Source organism: Pollachius pollachius, assembly GCF_949987615.1.
Source record: "Pollachius pollachius genome assembly, chromosome: 9".
NCBI lineage: Eukaryota > Metazoa > Chordata > Actinopteri > Gadiformes > Gadidae > Pollachius > Pollachius pollachius.
In genome coordinates this window covers 12,612,445-12,631,204 of record NC_136942.1, presented here as the reverse complement: position 1 = coordinate 12,631,204, position 18,760 = coordinate 12,612,445, and the positions used below count along the sequence as shown (strand labels likewise).

Sequence of the window (18,760 nt, the reverse complement as noted above, 5' to 3'; positions counted from 1 at the left end):
CTTTGTTTACATTTTTGTTTTGTTGTATAATTTTACACATTCAATATTCACTTTTTATTTGCCTTGAGTTATTGTATCCATGAAAAACAGTTCCCCAAACCAGAAAACACAAATGGAATCATTAAGTGCATTTGATTCTCTCTGATTCCAAGATGAATAAAATGCCCTTTCATCTTCTCATTGATATACCGTACACTTAAGTCTTCCACATGGGCCATCGCCAAAGTTTGGCTGAAGCAGATCATTGTGGAGCCAGAGGAATAACAGCCATCATTCATTAATGTTATGGATTCTTGAGTATTTGTAGATCTTCGCAATACAGAAAAGTGAGCTTGGTGTCTGAGTGATGGTCTGTTTCTGATCAACTGGTGTTTGATATTCTGCATGTACCATGTAAGAACATTGATATACTGGTGTGAAGACTGAGTGTGTGTGTGTGAAAGTATGTTTATGTGGGTTGTTCAAGTTTAATTTGCAACTATTGATACTGCTCGGAAAAAAAGGTCACTATATTTCTGCGTGTGAAGTTTTCAGACATTACAAATCAGGTGTGATTTATTCTTCCTGTCATCTGCCAAATTGTGTTTTTGCTAGGATTTTGACTTTGTTAATATTACTTGGAACTCACATTCTAAGATTTGCTCATGTTCGCAAATGTAAACGCAAATGTCCAAGATCATGGACACTGGCACATGTGTTCACTATTGAATTATGTTTGATGGCCCAGTTAGTTCCTTGAAGTCCTAATATTTCCATAACAACTGACATTGTGTTAATGCACTATTGAAAGATGTTAATTTGCCAAAAAATAAATTATGAGAATCCTGTCTTTTTGTGATATTTCGTTACATTAGACATGCTTTCCTGTGCAATTGCACCGTTGACCGATGTTTCAGATTGATTTTGTCTGAAATGGCCAGATGCTTTCTCCGAAAATTTGGCTTATGCATATCATTTTACTTGCAGCTAATTTTTAAGGATTCTTTAAGGATTTTATTGGAAGTATGTCTTTAGGCTTGATAGTTTGAGATGCTTGCTGCTAATATTGACACAAAGTGGCAAAAATCTTCATCGGCATACCTTCAGGAAGACTTATTTAGGTTGTAGCCCATTCACCCAAAGAGGGTTTAGACAGATGATTCTGTCTATACGTTTTGAGCTTCTGTTTCCTCCAGGGCAATCTTGCTGGAAATAGCAAAGGCATGCTCCAAGCTGAAGAGATGTTTTTTACCGGAATGCTGAAATCCAGTCATTGGTTTCCTGGGCATTGACCCTCTAATTAACTACAACATTAATTTAGTGAATGGCCTTTTTCTGTTCCAAGCCATGCATCCAATAATTAGTACGACTCAGCATTATGCAGCACTATTTACACCTCACATGTCCCTATTGGACACATGACTGTTTACTTGACTAATCCCAGAAGATAGTGTTATACTGTCAGATGTATAGTTAAAGAGAGGTATTATGTCGTACCCGCACACCTCTTCCCAGTTTTTATATACTTCTATGCATAGACCATGTCAACATTGTAACCACTTATGTGGTTGCAAGTAATAGAAACCATATATCTATCAATTTATTACCTAGAGCTAAAACTCAGCGCTGGCCTCACACAAACCCACACGCACACACACACACACACACACACACACACACACACACACACACACACACACACACACACACACACACACACACACCCACCCACACACACAGATTGTGATGATCAGGTATTAACAGATAATTACAGAGGCTATCAGAAGTCATCATTGATACTGAGGTAGGAAAGTGCATGAGGTAATTTGAAGGGTGGACTTTCTTCAACCACTAGTTGGCGCCAAAAGGGATTTAGGCATTTAAAATATGTGGATAAAAATACAGGACAGATTATCCTCTTTGATCATAATAATAATAATAACAATCCTTATCATTATTATTATTAGCAGTATTGCTTTATATTTTTTATAATAATCATCATCATGCAGGTTCAATTGCAGAGTCCTATATCTTTTATTGCTAATGTCATGTCCATTGGGATCGACATAAAAAATATCATAAAAAGATAAAAATATACGTCTTATAATTAATGTTACTGAGTAACATTAATTTTGTTTGGTGACAATCATTTCAACCTCAAATGTTTGGTAATAAAAGTCTATGAATGGAGATATTTAGATTACCTTAATAAAAAAAAAACGATTGTAGTGAAGACAACAGAGGATCATTTTCCATTTACTTGATTGGTAACATATGTTATTAACTTATTACTAGTAAAAATGGAACTCTCAATTGTAATAATGATGTATCTTCTGTCTTGAATAAAAACCTTAACCAACTTAAGTGTAATTCTTCCACTGAGTAAAGCTTCTGGACTTGGGATAGGGCGAATAAAGTTTGGGGCCGAAGCTAAAATGGCATGCCATAGACGTCAGTTCCGCCTGCCGTTATGTAGTACACTGGGTCGTCACTCAGCCTGGAGTACGAAGTAGCGCGAGTCGGCGGAACAAAAAGTATCGCTGGGATTCTTACAATAAAACTTTGGAGAAGCATTCACAGCGGAGTGGACTACTATACACCTTTCTCAAGGAGTAGACCACGCTCATTATGGAGTCCCAAATATGGATTTAAGGTGGAGACGACTTGCAATGGGAATTTTACTAAAGGAATTGGTGTTGCTTTGGAGTTGCTTGGTGTGGATAGTTCACGGTAGGTTGACTTGTTTGTTCGGGCACCCTTCGAAGGTATCCACACGATGGTAACAGAACATGGAGCCCTCGGAGACACTTGGAAGTAGTGCTGGGATTTTGTGCGGATAATAACCTTTTTGTAAGCCTACCTACCTGCAAAGATATCAAAATATGTGTTGTGAAACGTTGTAATGTTATTATAACCAGTTAACTACGCGACTTATTGCACATTGCCCAGATATTTAGAATCGAAAGGTTTTAGATTCCTCCGGCTCATTTCTGCAACTCGAAGAACTGTCTAGGAAAGTGTGTGACGTGTGCGACATTTAATAACAAGTTACATCTTGGGTTCTTTTTTTAAAAAGTACTTTTATTTACCGCCAACATACATTGTCAATAGGATTGTATGGCGAGCATCAACTAACTATTTGGCCGGTCGGGGCATTTGGTTCGGGCCTTAGTATCTTTAATAATCTCGCGGTCGGTGTCGGGTGTCAAACAACACTTAAACCACAGTAAAATGTGTCTATATGCATTTAAGACACGTTGTTGGTAGATTCATAACATATCCCCATATTCCTAACATATTCACACATTCCCTGACATACATTTGCTTATGTATCTTTCACCATATTTAAAAAACCTTTCATAAACGGGTCTAGTCTGCGACCTTCGAGCGATACATCCCGAAATCTGGGCTACCCTTTGGTGTTGTGATTGTATGATTTGGATTTCGTTTATTGTAGAAGATTAAAGCCGTTTCCCAGCATGTCTGAGAGATGGATGAAATTATTATGCTTTGAATTTATTCTTACTAAACTGCAGCCATACTGCCAGAGCGCATACATCTGAAGAAGATACTGCACTCTTCCAGGGCTTTTAATTTGTGGTAGACCATATTTAAAAAAAAAAGCATAGCAATATATATATATATATATATATATATATATATATATATATATATATATATATATATATATATATATATATATCAATGCTTTATTAGAACAAACAACTACAATACATATTACTGATTGTTCGGTGCAGTTTTGCATAACTCTTTGAAGCAGCTTTACACACGACTGCGATTTTAAATATGCTTAAAAATCACACTGGGCTTGAAAGCTAATTTTGGGTTCACCAGCAATATAATTGATCAGGCCGTAATATTTCACATCATACATTTTCACTGTCCACTGCATCCTAATAATTTAATTAATCAGTGACATTTCTTTATTACATTAACAAAAAAACGTTGAAAAGCAGAAACCTTTATAGTTCATACCTCACCACAGCTGCAGAGTACACACACACACACACACACACACCTCTCACAAACAAACTTACACATACCTTTGTGTTTAATCAAGGGTCAAAGCAACATCCACCTAAGACTATACGAGAGTTAACAAAGCGATAATAGACTTGCACTAAAATGTTAGATAAAGAATATAGGGCTACAATTAGAAATAGCTCGATATTCCCTCTAGATCAAGAGGAAATGTGATTGTGTGGTGTGGTTCTGCCTTTGAAAATACATAGCTTTCCAAATGCGTGTTTATCGCCTAGCCTGAACAACGTACAATTTAAAACGCATGCAATTTTATTTAGCAAAAAGATAATTTCACTCACGGGGCATAGCAAACTACAGTGAAGCCTATTTTACAAGCTATTAAGGCGAACAAATCAAGTATGATGGGATGAGTGTGGGGAATGGACATTTATTTGCTGTTGTGGTCAGAGGTGAATAAATGACATAGTCCCTCATAGTCTAAGAATGTTGGGAGAAGGGCTCACACATTGCACCTCATGAAAATATTAGGCACACTTCACACATGCTGTCGAAAGCAGTGGAGTAGTGTAACGTCTACTCAAGCAGACCAAGCAAACATCACATCTCTTTGTGAAAATGTGTGTTTGTGTGTGTGTGTGTGTGTGTGTGTGTGTGTGCGTGTGCGTGCGTGCGTGCGTGCGTGTGTGTTGAAGTACTGGCCAAGCACGGATTGAATCAGCCAAAGCCTGATATTCTGTGAGTGCACATATATCAAGAAGTATACTTGATACTTGCAGCAAACATAAAAATGGCATTATGAGAGGCTCCACCTGGTTCCTTTGGTACCGAAACACCTGCCAAGCCATTATCTTAAGTGGTGAACACTTTCGGCACAAGTTGCACTTCCCGTTCTATTCACAGAACGTGAATGACTCGCTCGATTGGTGATCTTGAACGCATCTTGCTACAAAGGCTTGATGTTTGTTTAATTTGTCAACTCTTGTTTGATCACTCTCTATGCACCTCACAGGTGGAAACGTACAAACAAAATGATTTCCCTTATTACATGACTCAACACGGTCAGATCCCCCGGCTTGGATCCGCAAATATCAATGAAGCCACAGCATCACAGTGTCCGATGTATGTGAATTACCTTGCGGGAACAATTAACAATATATTATAAACAATGGGTGGGTTATGTCAAATTGCCTACCCTTAGGCTTACAGGCTGGGATTAATGTTGTAAAATGAAATGTGTGTCAGGTGAAGTGGGGTCGTATGCTTAAGATATCAAATATATATTCTGCTTTGTCTCTGTTTTTTTTGCTGGTGTGGAACAGAAACACTGTGCTGCTGTTTGGATACCATGCAGTCAGAGCACAAGGATGATGGAAGGGATAAAAAGGAAAAAAAAGAAAGAAAGGAAAGAAAGGGAGATTGTTGTACTTACTGGGAAAGAAGAAGAGAGAAAAACTGTAAGGAGGTTGATTTCAATGGAATGAGAGTAGAAGGAATTGAAAGATATAAAGAAATGAGTGTGGAAGATGGAAAGTTTGGAGTATGGAGCAGGGCATGGGAAGGCAAGAAAGAAGAGGAAGTTAGTTCTAATCTAGACCACCTTATTTCTCCAAGTCCACCCATGCATACTGGCTAATTGCATTTCTATGTGCGGCGTGCGTGCCATGCACATTCTTCTTGTCCCAACTGGGGAGGTGAAGAGAAAATCTCTTCCTTCCTCCACATATTACCAGGAGGTTTCCAGGTTAGGCTTCTGCAAAGTACGACCACATATGTGTTTCTGTGCTTCTGTGTGTATGCCTGTGTGGTGGGGACATCAAACCCCGGTTTAAGTGTCACACTCCCATTGTCCCTTCTTGTATCCTTCTTGCACCCAGATGGTAAACCCCTTAAAATCCCTTAAGAATCCCTTGAACTTCTCCGCTGTTCATACACACGTGCATACACACACGCTTAAAAGGTGGATTGATTTTCTTCTTTGTTTTATGGGTGTCAGGCATTTTGGCCCTCATTTATCATTTTTGTGGAAAATCTACGATGAAATTCACATTGGGCCTACATACGGCCTCCAGGTGCGGGACACATCATTCTTGTATTCCCGATCCTGATCTTGGAGCACAGAGAGCCTAACTGCACTACACATGATCTGTCATTTTCCACCCGAGTATAATATGCACTGAATAATAGAATTGACCCCGTATGAGATCACAATATCCCACATATTAGGCCTTTATAATATGACCCCTCACCTACAGCACTCACTGTCTTAATGACAAGTGTATACATTTTTCTGTATGTTCGTGACTGTGAGGTGAAGCCAGGTGAGGTGACGTTTATTCCACTCTTACCAAACAATGTCTGCAATTCTGGATACACATAAATATGTGGACAACATGCATTTTGTCCACATATGCCCACAAGCAAAAGCTCAAGAAAGTTGAAAAGTTATGAAAGCGACCATGATGGCTCTGTGAGTGTACGGTTACACTGGTCACAAATAGCTCATTTGCTTCCCAGTAGGCTATTGTAGAAAGACAACTCTACAAAATATGCAAGCGATTTTCATTTTTTAATTTATTGATCGGACCCAGCTATGACCACAGACGTGCGTTGGCAGGCAGTGTGTCTTTGGGCCGAGGGTATTAAGAGTTGGCTCGGAGATGTGCCAAACCGTGTGCCAAGCTCACCACCGTGCCAGCCGGGCCTTCGCCACAAGGCCTCACCACAAGCCGCGTGTCAGTAGCTGGGGCTGCAGCCGCCTGCTTCCGACAGCTATTCTTATTATTCTTAAAAAGGGATTGATGTCAAGTCACTCTAACGGTGTCATTTACAGGTACTGCTGGTTGTACAAAAAAGTTTTTTTGTATTGTTGTTGTGAATCTGAGATGATGTCAGATGTTGTAGAGTGGAAAAGCGACATAGTTGCAGAGTTAAAATTAAGATATGTAAGATGATTTACTAAATTATATATTTTTCTTTTTTAAGTGAACTGATCTAGATATACTGTATCCCATATCCTTTACATTTCTGTTTCAAAAGTTTTGGTCTGTTCTGGGGTAAAATCCTGTGTATATTTATTGTGATAGTTATGGCACACTTGTGTTCCCTACACCACGGCCCCAGTTGTGCTAAACAGTAAGTTTTTGCATCTATAAGGAAGCGAACGACAAAAGAAGGGTAAAACCAGGATAAATCTAGGCAGATTTTAGAGGTGGAGAGGTATTAAGAACTGTCACAACTTTTGACACGACTCTGTCTAGGGGTTTGGCCTCAGTTGCTGGTTGTTAATGATGGCAAACACAATGAGTGGGAAGGGCCCTGACAAGACAAAAGGTGTTCGCAATGTTGTTGTTGTAGTTTCAATTCTGCAGAATAAATGTTAGCAACAGACAGAGGCACAGATTTAACACACATCACTTTCAGTTTACTTTTATTGAAAACTCGAGTAGAGAATAGAATAATCTGCACTGGCCAATCATATTGAGTGTGCCTTAAACCACACAAATAACATAATAACATGAGCTGTTCTAGAAAGGAAGTTAATAGTGATCACAGCACTCACACTCCCTTTCTCTGCACTCGTCCCTTTGTCTTTCTAACACATCAGAAGTAGAACAGTGAATGCAGTTGAAGTAGGAGAGATATAACATACACGGGGCAAGAAATTAGGTCCTCTAGTTCTTAATGTTCTCTGATCATTCTGTGTCATTATATTGACCATCCATTCTGGGCAGTATATTGCCCAGCAGCACTTGGTGGAGCTAAACCTGACCAAAAGGTTCCCCCCCTGTCCCCTGTCTCTCCAGGCTCGCCTCTCCTGCTGTTTGCCAACCGCCGTGACGTGCGTCTGGTGGACGCGCAGGGCGTGAGGGGCGAGTCGGCGGTGGTGGTGGGCGACCTCGAGGACGCGGCGGCGGTGGACTTCCTGTACTCCGAGGGCCTGATCTTCTGGACCGACGTCAGCGAGGAGGCCATCAAGCAGACCCACTGGAACAAATCGACCAACTGTAAGGCTGCTCCACTTATCCCCATTTATTCACTCCGTCAGGATGTCTCTTCTAATTCAAGCATCTTTACTTATTCACTCTGTAAGGCTGCTCCACTTACCTATTCATCTTCACTAAGTCACTCTGTAAGGTTGCTCCACTTATTGATCATTTTCACTTATTCACTTTGTAAGGCGATTGTAGCCCTCTCCTCACTTATTCACTCTGTAAGGCGACTGTAGCCCCATCCTCACCTATTCACTCTGTAAGGCTGCTCCAGACCCCTCCTAACTTATTCACTCTGTAAGGCTGCTCCAGACCCCTCCTAACTTATTCACTCTGTAAGTCTGCTCCAGACCCCTCCTAACTTATTCACTCTGTAAGGCTGCTCCAGACCCCTCCTAACTTAATCACTCTGTAAGCCTGCTCCAGACACCTCCTAACTTATTCACTCTGTAAGGCTGCTCCAGACCCCTCCTAACTTATTCACTCTGTAAGTCTGCTCCAGACCCCTCCTAACTTATTCACTCTGTAAGGCTGCTCCAGACCCCTCCTAACTTATTCACTCTGTAAGGCTGCTCCAGACCCCTCCTAACTTATTCACTCTGTAAGGCTGCTCCAGACCCCTCCTAACTTATTCACTCTGTAAGTCTGCTCCAGACCCCTCCTAACTTATTCACTCTGTAAGGCTGCTCCAGACCCCTCCTAACTTATTCACTCTGTAAGGCTGCTCCAGACCCCTCCTAACTTATTCACTCTGTAAGGCTGCTCCAGACCCCTCCTAACTTATTCACTCTGTAAGGCTGCTCCAGACCCCTCCTAACTTATTCACTCTGTAAGGCTGCTCCAGACCCCTCCAAACTTAATCACTCTGTAAGCCTGCTCCAGACACCTCCTAACTTATTCACTCTGTAAGGCTGCTCCAGACCCCTCCTAACTTATTCACTCTGTAAGTCTGCTCCAGACCCCTCCTAACTTATTCACTCTGTAAGGCTGCTCCAGACCCCTCCTAACTTATTCACTCTGTAAGGCTGCTCCACCTCCATCTTCCCTTCACTATTTTATTGGTAACAGGTTTTAGTGAAGCCAGGAGAGACTGTTACAATAGTCATATCACCCAGACTAGTATGTTCTTTTAACTACAGACAGATATATACTAATACTTAATCATTAATAGTTCAATCATATATTATATATATACCGTTGATAACTGTTAATGTTAAATCGTATAGCTGGCCATGTACCTATTTGCAATTCAGATAATGTATCAAAAGGTGAATGGTTCCCATTCAACACACATCCAGTTTCTCTTTGTTGTATTATAGACTGGTGCAAACTGTGTGTTTGCTCACCGGACCAGATCAAAGTGTGATGGTTGTGCACAACACTGACACAACCTTTACATGTTCTTGTACGCCAAAGTAAATATCTGAAAAGAACAATAAATGTTTGGTCCGGACCTTTCAATATACTATTTATGTGAACATTTGAATAACTTCGCTACAAGCTTATTGTTCCGCCGTGCAATGTGGGAACGTATATTATATCAACCTTCTTTTTATTTTACTATGAAGTTTTATCAAAGATCCATTTTTAGGGCAATAATTGTGAGTCTATATATTTTGCATTAGTTATAGCCTAGAGCATTATTAAACATAATTAAATCATTCATTAAAATCCCTGCTGTGTTAGTGCTGCATACAGGCACATTGGGCAAGCTGATTACTCTCATCAGACTGTAGCTTTGGTCTGTGCCTATAATAAAATCTAAATGGCTTGTTTAAGAGCTTTCTGAATGCAGGATCTTCGCCTTGCAAATTCCTTTGATGTGTTTAACAATGGCACACATGCAGCTGTTTGCCTTGATTGTTCCTGTGTTCACTCTCACTGCCCCATGTGTTAATCTGGTCTCTCTTTCACTCTCACTGCCCCACATGTTCATCTGGTCTCTCTTTCTGTCTCACTGCCCCAAGTGTTCATCTGGTCTCTCTTTTACTCTCACTGCTGCAAGTGTTCATCTGGTCTCTCTTTTACTCTCACTGCTGCAAGTGTTCACCTGGTCTCTCTTTCACTCTCACTGCCCCACATGTTCATCTGGTCTCTCTTTTACTCTCACTGCTGCAAGTGTTCATCTGGTCTCTCTTTCACTCTCACTGCCCCACATGTTCATCTGGTCTCTCTTTTACTCTCACTGCTGCAAGTGTTCACCTGGTCTCTCTTTCACTCTCACTGCCCCACATGTTCATCTGGTCTCTCTTTTCTCTCTGAAGCGTTTAAAGAAGCACTCGGGACAGGCCAGACTGCTGTTGTATCAGGATTGGATAGTCCGGACGGCCTGGCTTGTGATTGGTTGGGCAGGAAGCTTTATTGGACGGACTCAGAAACCAATCGGATTGAAGTGGCCAATCTGGATGGAAGTTCCAGGAAAGTCCTGTTTTGGCAAGACCTGGACCAGCCCAGGGCAATAGCCCTGAACCCAGCCCATCGGTAAACATGAGTTCATTTACATGTCTGCGTCCTCTCTCCACCATATTCCTTCTTTCTTGCATGAAATTCTTACAAATAATCCATAGCAATGGAAACAAACACATGCCAAATGATAGAAATGAGGGAAAAGGGGTGTAAGAAGTTGAGACCTCCGAATATTCCTAAGCTCCAGCTCCAGTCACAGCAGATCGATCTATTGTTGTATTAGGCCAGAAGGTTGGTAAATAAACTAGAGGAATGTCATATATTTACCCTCCTTTGACCTTTAAAAGCCAATAAAAGTTGTGTGTGTCTCTTGGAAATTCTGCCACTGATTAACAGCCGCATAAAACATTCAAAGGTTGTGAGCTTATGTTGAACTGTTATTAGCTTATTAAGGCCTTAGGTTTTGCAATTGTTGTTTCAACCCCACTTGCCACACACACACACACACACACACACACACACACACACACACACACACACACACACACACACACACACACACACACACACACACACACACAAGTTTGTACTTCAAGTAGTCTCGTAAACTTGGGTTACTTATTTTATGTATTCACTTTACCTGTATTGAAGGTTAACCCCTTTATAGAAGGTTAAAGAAAAACAATCTCCTTTAGTGCAATCTCTTTTCATAATATATTTGATGAACATCATATATTTCAGAAATGTGCTTTCCAAACATTACATGGATGTTAAGAAGATGTCTCTTGTGTGTTTCAGCTCAATGTACTGGACGGACTGGGGGGAGGATCCCAGGATCGAGAGGGCAGGGATGGACGGCAGCAACAGGTACTGGGATCAAGACCTGACTGGAGAAACCAGTCGTTGGCACTGGTTTGTTGTTGGGAGTTTTTTCTTCCGGCCAGGCCTCCCTGCTCGTGCCACCATGTGCTGGTGGCATGGTGGTCAATTAATGCTTTGAAACTGACCCTCTGCTTGGATTGTTTTGTTCTTCCTTTCTCAGGGAAGTGATTGTGGTGAGAGATATATACTGGCCCAATGGTCTGACCATTGACTTGGTGGAGCAGAAGCTGTACTGGGCCGATGCAAAGCTCAGCTTCATCCACAAAGCTAACCTAGATGGATCTGCACGGTACGATTCTCTATGCTGCTCTGTTTCTGACTCGAAATGTGTGCCTTCTGACGGGGATTCAACATGGGTTGTTGTCGTGGTTCTCAAGTTCTCAGGTTCTTCGTAAAACAAGATATAAGAGTCATAGGCATTTAGCAAAAAGCAAAGCTATTCTTTCATTTGAAATAAGAAAAATATACACACACATGCATGCACACACATACACAAATATTCACTAAATCGGTAGTGTGAGTCTGACATTACAACGGAAAGAGAGAGATGGTGGTGGGGGTAGCTATCCAAACCAAAAACATATGGCCCCAATCATAACATACGCTGGCCCATTGCACAGACCCTTACCATTTCTATCTCTCTCTCACTTCCAAACTTCTCAAGCGTTTCAGCCCTATTTTCAAGAGTTACAACATGTCTCTATAGTTGTTTTGAAAAGCAGTTAGCAGACATGCCAGGGAGCCACTGGTCAAGGTTCATTGGGATTACTTTGGACCCACCCTTTTTTTTTTTACCTTTCCTTGCGCAGTCCACTAAAGCACTGAGTTTTAGTGTATTTAAACGTTTAAACGTAAGATGTTTTCAAAGTAAGTACATGGCAAATAGGCTGAATGATAGTAACATAATAACCACCATCTTTGTGGAGAATTCTGTTATAAATCAACAGAAATTGTAAAAGTATATAGAATTGATGGTACACACAAAAACAAACCCAGAACATGCTGCCAGACAGTTCAGAGAAGACATACATCCGTGTTGACTGCAGTTGTGTATTTGTCAAAAGGCATCAAATACTACAAATAGTAAAAGACAATAAAATGAAAGAACACAAATAACTCTTCATCTTGACCTGTATTTGCATGCGCATAGACATTTACTAAATCTACAAAAAAAGGAAGTTATCGCGGTACTAATCAAAGGTCAAGTAAATATCCGGTAATCTGGGGACATTCCACACCATGTGTATGATGTGCCCCCCCCGCATGCAGTGAGCCGGTGGTGGAGGGCACCCTGACCCACCCGTTCGCCCTGACGCTGTCTGGGGAGACCTTGTACTGGACGGACTGGCAGACACGCTCCATCCACGCCTGCAACAAGCACAACGGAGCGGACGCCCGGGAGATACTCAACGGCATCTACTCTCCCATGGACATCCAAGTGCTGGGACCCCAGAGACAGCCCTACAGTACGTTGTGTGTGTGTGTGTGTGTGTGTGTGTGTGTGTGTGTGTGTGTGTGTGTGTGTGTGTGTGTGTGTGTGTGTGTGTGTGTGTGTGTGTGTGTGTGTGTGTGTGTGTGTGTGTGTGTGTGTGTGTGTGTGTGTGTTCCTGTGCTGTAGTTCTAACACCAGAGAACATTGGGGAGGAACCAGTCCTCCAGCACCACGTGGCTCTCTGTTTAGTAGAGTTCAGGGGACAGTAAAACACTCCTTCTCCATGTGAATATGTGAAGCCTTTTTAGGATACATTTTTTACTCATGGCTGATTTAGAAAACTAGGATTTTCCATTGCTGTTTACTTCTAAATATGTTTTTTCAATCTATTTGTGTGTCTCTCTCTCTCTCTCTCCATACCTTTTCACTGTCTTTACCCCCTGCCCCACCACCATTCTAGTTCATACTCCATGCAGTGACCAAAACGGTGGTTGTAGCCACCTCTGCCTGCTGTCTCCAGTTGAGCCCTTCTACAGCTGTGCTTGCCCCACGGGAGTGCAGCTCAGACTGGATGGAAAAACGTGCAAACCCGGTATGTACAATCACAGCAACCGCTCTCCCGCACCAGCGTTAATGCTTGGACAATGCTCACACACATGTGACAATATATAAAAGAAGCCACAGAGAAAAAAATCACACACAAACTAGCATCAATAAACCCACGAGGCAAACTGGGGATGGAACTAAATCACATACGTTCTTTTCAATTGATGATCGATCTAGTGTCAATTGAATTTAGGTGAGCTAAAGATGGGGTGTGTTATATTTCTAATTTATGATGAGCTGACCTTCCACTAAGCCCCTCTCTAGAATGGCCACTGTCCAATCCTACGTTAGCAACCGTAACTAGGTGCAGGAGGCATGTCGAGCTTTCAGAAATAAAACGGTTCTTGACTGGCCCTGCTGTGAGAGAACATTAATGTTGCTGTATATATTTGTCCTGCACGTGAACTGTCATGCTGTATGTCTGTGAACCCTACGTTGGGGCTGCTGAACCTTTCCCTTGCTTTGAATGCCCTCCACATATCACATATCTCCACCGACAAATGAAATTGTGTTGTAGCTCTCAAATCCATATTCTTGGGCTTTCTTTCTACTTATTCCAGAAATGTGCTTTTATTTCCTTTGGAATATTTGGTGCTGATATTGTGGAAAACACAGTATTCACTTTCTTGACAGGCGTAGCCACAGTAACAAAGGGGGGCGGGACTTAGCGAAGGTTGAATTACTTTTATGTCATATTGCAACATGTGTCTGTATTCATTCTTGTCCATAGATTAGCTATGTATAGTGTTGTAATGTCTATGTTATGAGCAGCACATGTTTGCCCCCACAGTGTTTCTAACTTATGAGTTGTTAAATAAGAGCTGTAATCCAAAACTGACACAAACTGATCAGCAGCCATATTGATCCCACAGTAATTAAACAATTAGACGGTTGCCTGTCTGGCTCACAAAAGCATGTGTGTGTGTGTTTCCTATAGGCTATGTGAGTGTATTGTGTTTGAATGAGCGATGTAGTCCACTCCGAAAGCTGCTGTTGACAATTAACACAACAATACCCCATTGTTGTAAAATGGGATGTGTGTGTGTGTGCTGTTTAAGTGTGTGAATGACAATGAGCAAAACCCAGGCCTCTTAATTTGTTGTGCTTGGCTGGTTAAATTGAAGGCATTTGTTATTGTGGTGGCAGGTGTGTGTGTGTGTGTGTATGTGTGTGTGTGTGTGTGTGTGTGTGTGTGTGTGTGTGTGTGTGTGTGTGTGTGTGTGTTTGTGTGTTGGGGGGTTCTTAATTCTCAAGTTGAGTGAAGCGAGGAGAAGATCACAGCCAAAGCTCCTCCCTCTTTCTTTGCCTTCCACTTCCCTCTCTCGCAATGTTCATTTATTCGGCCCTCGGTCCACTGGCTCTGTTTAAAGACGGCAGCATTCTGTCTATGTCACATCTGATTGGCATCAGGAATGCCCATTTCTGATTGGTTAGCAGGGCTGCATCTGCTCCTGCTAACATTCAAAGCCTGAGTTTTTCCTCACACTCCTGGTGTCCATGGGGGAAGGGAGTTGGAGATAGACGGAGGTAGATATATTAGCTGGCTAGTGAAGTCTGGAGACAACAAAGAAAAGAAAGGCTGGATAGAAAGTGCTTTGAACCAAATGATATATAACATAGTCAGAGCCAATACAAAGGCTAAAGCTGTGTGTGTGTGTGTTGTGATATAATTGGTCCCTCTAAATCAGACCGAGCGGCAAAACAAAAGAACCTCCAGAGGGTTCTTGGGAAGGTTGTTTTTGTGCTTTGATTGGCCAGGACAAAAAAACAAATCTTTACACTCAAACCCGTGAAACTCTCTCCAACCCCCTTTTCACTTCGCCATGGGGGGCTGCAAGCCTTCCAGTAGGCTACTCAATTTTGTCCTTAAGTTGAACTGTTTTAAGACATAAAACAGAATGTCCACCAGACCCAAGCCTATGTCACGCCTGCCTGGAGCCTTCAGTAATTCTTTGGTATTGATTTGCTTTTTATTGCGTTTGTATTGGCATTAATATGTGCACATTTTTGTAGGATAGACTACTACGGCTATGCCCAAAATAATTACTTATTAAAGCTGCACTATATATATATATATATATATATATATATTTACTATAATCATTGCAAGCATAACTTTTGTTGAAAGGATTAGAAATGATGTATAATAATTATGAATAATATGAAAACCCAGTGGTCTAATGGAGCAGCTTGAGCAAAGGAAAGGAACTTGCCACCCTTGGCCTCCACCCTCATGCCCTGATTAAAGGATTCAGATTCTCCCGCCATGGATCTCCATGAATCCAAGACGTTACTTCGTCCTTATGGAGAATACATTTAGATTTGGTCAACATGATGCTGAAGGCGTTTTATAGTGTGCATTTCCCATCAGGAGACGAGGCATGAGGCATGTTTTAACCAGCTGTCACTGATCGCACTCTGTGTCCAGGAGCGGAGCAGGTTCTGCTGCTGGCCCGGAGGACCGACCTGAGGAGGATCTCACTCGACCTGCCCGACTTCACTGACATCGTGCTACAGGTACTCAAACATGTGCACACACATACGCACGCACGCACGCACACACACACACACTATAATATCTGAAAGTTGGGTAAACATCTGCTAAAGGACTTGGAACTGGGCATAGTTCTTTCCAAGTATGTGAGCAGCAGCACACGCACATCCACACACTCCCTTGACCGGGCTGTCTCCTTCCCCCAGGTCGAGGACATCCGGCATGCCATCGCCATCGATTATGACCCCGTGGACGGCCACGTGTACTGGACCGACGACGAGGTCAAGGCCATCCGGCGCTCCCGCATCGACGGGAGCGCCGCCGTCACCCTGGTCAACACAGAGCTCGACCACCCCGACGGCATCGCCGTGGACTGGGTGGCCCGCAACCTGTACTGGACCGACACGGGCACGGACCGGATCGAGGTACAGGCTGGGTTCCAACGTCGGCCCGTGGCTGTTTTGCACGTCACGCTGTGATCTCACACGCGTCTCAACCCGTGCTGTCCACAGGTAACGAGGCTCAACGGAACCTGCCGCAAGATCCTGATCTCCGAAAATCTGGATGAACCGCGAGCGATAGTCCTGGACCCTGTCAGTGGGTAAGTGTGGGTGCTCGCCTCGGCTGGGTTTCTCTGTGTATTGAGTGTTTTGAGGATGGTTCCCCCACCACGCCTACGCATACACATTTCGAACCACTCTTTCTCTGTATGCCTCTAGCTTCATGTACTGGACGGACTGGGGCGAGCGACCCCAGATAGAGAGAGCCAACCTGGATGGGTCGGAGCGTCTGGTGCTGCTCAACACGTCTCTGGGCTGGCCCAACGGGCTGGCCATTGACCACGCCGCTGGGAAGCTGTACTGGGGGGACGCCAAGACGGACAAGATAGAGGTACGCTCCTGCTGGGCCGGGCCTTGTTTACACTCATTTACACTCTCTTTCCTTTCTGGTACCAATGGCTGCACTCATACCAGGCGTCCTGAATGTCCCTCCAGGATAAGGTCACCTTACTGGGGTTTTCCTCACGGCCCAATGGTTATGAGGTACTTGTGAATACAATCCCAGTCCCACCGTGTTGTTACCACCGCAGTGTTTACCACGCAGCAGCGAGGGCAAGTGGGCCCACATTCTAGAGATGCAGTGGTCACGGATCACCGGCTGAACGCTCACCATTTAAAGGTGCTGATCTCTGTCTCTCTCTCTGTCTTCCTGGCACCTCTGTTCTCCCTGCTCTGCATCCCCCACTCCCTCATGATCTGTTAAAGGGTGGAAGGACAAATGTTAATGGCCCCTTTTGTGGAGATTCTCACTGTTATTGTTGCTGCAATGGTTTGAGCAGGAGATGAAGAAGTATGCATTACTTTTGCCTGTGTGTGTGCATGTGTGTGTGTTGTTTCATGTTCAAAGGAAAGGTTCATATTGAAGTCATGCAGGCGTGAGTGTGGATTTCAAAGTCCATCTGTTGTGAAGCTGAAGGCGTGTTGTCATTGACTGAGATGGCTCCGATAGTTGGGAACCTCATAGGCTTTGTTAAATATCCAAGAGCACGCACTGATGGTCACATGTATTTTAAAAATGGAAAAGTTTTCAAATGGATAATTATTTAATACATAAATATTTGCTGGTGATGCCAGCAAGAAACTAAATGGCATCAACCACTTAACATTGTAAGGAATGATAAATGACTGACATGCAGGCCTATTTCTCATTTAACCAGTGGATTGTGAGGTTCTTTCACAGCCATTCTCCCCTCCTTTTTCCCCTCTTGTTCTGTTTTCAACTCTCTTTTTAGTTTTTTTCTTAAGAAATCTGACTCTTCAATTGCCACCTCCCTCACCCCAAACTCCACCCCTCCCACCTCAAAACCTCCTCCACCCCACTTCATGGTGAAAGAAAATAGCTTCTGAAGTCGCCGCACTCAGACCCCCTCCTTTGAAAAGTTGTGTGTATGTGAGCCCGCTTGTGTGTGTGTGTGTGTGTGTGTGTGTGTGTGTGAGTGAGAGAGAGAGCTTGTGTGTGTATGTCTCTGTTGGCCACTTTGATGGATGTATTGCCTTCTTTATGCGCACACACACCCACACACACAAAATGTCTGCTTTGTTGTGCGATTATGCAGATTTATTGCACATGGCACATTCATTCACTCGGCAGAACAATAAGGTATTTTGCCATGTCTTTTTATCTGTCTGTATGTCTGTCCAGCTTGACATCTGATACATTATCTGTATTTTTAACATATAGACAGAAGATTGGAATTCATAGAACAACCATTACTATTATGGTTGTCCTTTAGAATGGTCCACTGCTGTTGGTCTGTGAAATCTATTAAATCAACTACAGGAGTGAAATTGAATTGCCGTTTTCACCCTCTGAAATCTTCACACACATTGCATCGGTACCTGTATGAGAACATCTACTTAGCAAACCATCATTATTAGGAGGTTCTGAATCCGCCATAAATTGAGAAAAGCATCAATGTGTGGTCATTAAGCTGCAATGCAGACACCATGGAGAAGTTTGATTTACCCAGTAAAGGTGCTGTAGGTATGATTTTAGTGGTTCAAAGGGAGAGAGCAGAAGTCAACAAGATTTTTGAAAAAACAAAAAGAGTGAGCAGAGAGGGAGACTCCCTTCTCCCTCCGTCCCTCTGTCCCTCCTCCAGTGAGAAGTGTTGTATTCAAGCCCCTCTGAATGACAGGCCAGATGGATTCCCAGAACCAATCAGGGTAGAGGTGCCCTAACATATTAATTGTCTGATACAGAAGCAGGCATAGTCAACCAGAGCAGAAATCCTCGGAGAGCATTTCACTCACAAATAGCTATTCCATTTCTTACAAATAAAAGCCAAATAATATCTCTTAAATCATACCTACGGCACCTTTTCGATATTAAAATAAACTTACTAGATATCATACTTCCTGCTACAGTACTCTTGACATTCTTTCAACACTCCCTAGAAACAACAGC

The 18,760-nt window shown here is 42.6% G+C and overlaps 1 protein-coding gene across 1 annotated transcript in view; it reads left to right on the top strand.

Annotated features, from left to right (window-relative positions):
- Positions 1-2,488: 2,488 nt before the first annotated feature.
- The window catches only part of lrp5 (low density lipoprotein receptor-related protein 5), a 37,478-nt gene continuing 21,206 nt past the window's right edge, over positions 2,489-18,760 (top strand). The window contains exons 1-11 of the mRNA XM_079743544.1: positions 2,489-2,709; positions 7,788-7,988; positions 10,238-10,454; positions 11,178-11,246; positions 11,422-11,550; positions 12,531-12,727; positions 13,154-13,285; positions 15,728-15,816; positions 16,000-16,218; positions 16,306-16,394; positions 16,513-16,684. Coding sequence (XP_079599670.1) covers positions 2,622-2,709; positions 7,788-7,988; positions 10,238-10,454; positions 11,178-11,246; positions 11,422-11,550; positions 12,531-12,727; positions 13,154-13,285; positions 15,728-15,816; positions 16,000-16,218; positions 16,306-16,394; positions 16,513-16,684 — 1,602 coding nt within the window. The 5' untranslated portion in view covers positions 2,489-2,621. The remainder of the gene's footprint in view (positions 2,710-7,787; positions 7,989-10,237; positions 10,455-11,177; positions 11,247-11,421; positions 11,551-12,530; positions 12,728-13,153; positions 13,286-15,727; positions 15,817-15,999; positions 16,219-16,305; positions 16,395-16,512; positions 16,685-18,760) is intronic.